At 47.9% G+C, this 2,489-nt stretch overlaps 1 protein-coding gene across 1 annotated transcript; it reads right to left on the bottom strand.

Annotated features, from left to right (window-relative positions):
- Nucleotides 1–433: 433 nt before the first annotated feature.
- On the bottom strand, nt 434–1,387 carry LOC108444096 (olfactory receptor class A-like protein 1). Its single transcript, XM_017725068.1, has one exon. It carries the CDS (start codon nt 1,385–1,387, stop codon nt 434–436), a length of 954 nt encoding a protein of 317 aa, XP_017580557.1.
- Nucleotides 1,388–2,489: the final 1,102 nt, after the last annotated feature.

The following is a 2,489-nucleotide window of genomic DNA, read 5'->3' as shown; positions in this document are numbered from 1 at the left end:
GTTGTCATAAATGTCCAATAACTATTCAATCCATTAAAACATAGAAATGATAAAAACAAACAATTTCCATTCAAAATGTTCTTGAGAGCGAGGACAGTTGCAGAGTAATTGTTGAACTGCCTCAAACTCTGAAATATGAGGAAATCAAACACCTCGTATCTCCAAAATGGCACCTTTACAGGAGAGGGAAGAAACATACTTTACCTTTAATGTACATCAATGGAACCAGACGTCTTTACAAGTCATTTTGGGCCGTTTGTTTTGGTCCGTTCATCATGAATTTTACATACAATGTAAAGAACAACAGGCATTTTCAAAATATGTCAAAAACTGAAAAACAGTAAAAATGCTGTAGTTTTAATAAAAAAACGGTAACATTCCGTTTCAGAGCGCTAACACAAGCCAGATCAGAAACATTTCTAGAAACAGATTTTTATTTAAGATTACTTTTGTCAGTGGAGTCCTCAGCAGATTCCTGCTTGTGTTCACCGGCCGAGCACACCATCCTCTCCTTCAGCTTCTTGTTGGAGCTGATCATGAGGAACGGGCTTAGCGTAGCGTAGCAGGACGAGAAAAACACCCTCATGTCCGCCACTACGGCCGGCACCTGGGCCACGGTCAGCATGTAGATCCAGATCACGTTGTCTATGCCGAAAAACACGGCGTAAAGGACCACCAGCATGACCACAGTCTTAGCCGCCTGCATTTCCCTCGAACTTCCTTGGGAACGGCGGATGGCCCTCACTTGCTTGCTGTGTTTGTGCAAAAGGACCAGGATGTACCCGCTGGAGCCCAGCATGAGGCCTACGAAGGCGAAATCTCGGCCGGAAACGGCCGCGCCGTTGATCACGTAGGACAAATTGTCGCGGAAGTCAACATGACAGAAGCCCAGGTTGAGGGTGAACGCCGGGACGGTTCCATTACGAGGGGCTACAGAGAAAAATGGGGCTGCAATACAAACAGCCATGTTGAGCAGCCACAGACCTGCGAAGGTGGGCACGACCAGCTGGGGCAGCCTGGCCTTCAGCTTAGCCAGCTGCGCGCCGGCCGCAGGAGCGATGGTCAGAGCCTGGAAGACGCTCAGCATGCAGGTCAGGCAGACGGAGAGCGCCCGGCTAATTCGGTAGGCATAAATGACCACTTTGCAGCCGGCGTCGTCCAGTAGGTGGCGCAGGCCGAAGACGGTCATGGTCTGAGGGACTCCACGAGTTAGCAGCAGTATCAGGTTAGCGAAGGCCAAGTGGGCCATGATTTTGTCCACGGGCAGCAGCCGCGGCTCCACAAACGCGATGTGGCTGTAGGCCGCCAGCACCAGCAAGTTACCCATGATGCCCAGCCCCGTCTGCAAGAGGAAGGAGACGCCTTTGATGGTGATGCAAAGATCCATGGAGCCAAACCTGAGTGGAATGAGTACACATGAAGATGCCAAATACGTCAATAAAGCAGTAAAAAATAATAATAAAACATTTATTTATATATATATTAAAAAGCTGGCGCAAAAGAAATGAACACAGTCAGATGTCGTGCTGTTATTGTTAGCATTAGCGTTACATGACAGATGTAACGCTGAGAAACACAATCGCAATAAAACTTTCATGTGTTTGATAAAAATAAAGACCATAGGTGTTATTTCCTTTATTAAAGCTGTGCTTGGCAAAGCAGCTGAACACAGTGGAATGAAAGGCAGTTTCGATATAATTATGGTGTTTATTTTCACTCAGTACACAATCAGGGCCATGGCTGTTCTTCATCTATGTACACAGTGAAGTTCCTCCTCATTGTTTTGCACATATTTTGCCAATTTTGTTAGCGTGAGCCGTGCATGGCTGATAAACCAACGCAGCAATAACAGAAACGACACAACTGCAATAGAAGTATCCTGTTTTTTGCCGTGGTGTTCAAAAGACAGTTGAACGGTTGTGCTTTCTCTACGTGAAAAGGGTCGTAGTTGTTTATTATCTATGTACAAAGTGAACGTCACCTCACTTTTTTGCTAGTATCATGCAAATACTGTTAGCATTAGCACTGCACTCACACACACACATACACACACACACACACACACACTCATACACACACACTCACACACACACATACACACACACACACACACACACACACACACACTCACACACACACACACACACACACACACACACTCACACACACACACATTTTCTAAGCCGCTTCTCGGTGTGGTGGGGTTGCTGGAGCCTATCCCAGCAGTCACTGGGTGGAGGGCAGGACACACCCTGGACAGGTCGCCAGTCCATCACAGGGCAGACAGACAGACAGACATTCACTCACACCCAGGGGCAGTTTATCTTGCCCAGGTAGCCTGACTGCATGTCTCTGGACCGTGGGAGGAAACCCAGACTGACACGGGGAGAACATGACGACTCCACACAGACAGGACCCTGGTTACCCGGCCGGGGAATCGAACCCAGACCCTTCTTGCTGTGAGGTGACAGCGTGCCACGCATTAGCAC

Source organism: Pygocentrus nattereri, chromosome 21 (genome assembly GCF_015220715.1).
Source record: "Pygocentrus nattereri isolate fPygNat1 chromosome 21, fPygNat1.pri, whole genome shotgun sequence".
Lineage (NCBI taxonomy): Eukaryota > Metazoa > Chordata > Actinopteri > Characiformes > Serrasalmidae > Pygocentrus > Pygocentrus nattereri.
This window is presented reverse-complemented; position numbering and strand designations above follow the sequence as displayed.

What these genes read in the sequence shown, in the direction of transcription:
- LOC108444096 (XM_017725068.1), bottom strand. Translation starts at nt 1,387, where the DNA reads ATGGATCTTTGCATCACCATCAAAGGCGTCTCCTTCCTCTTGCAGACG.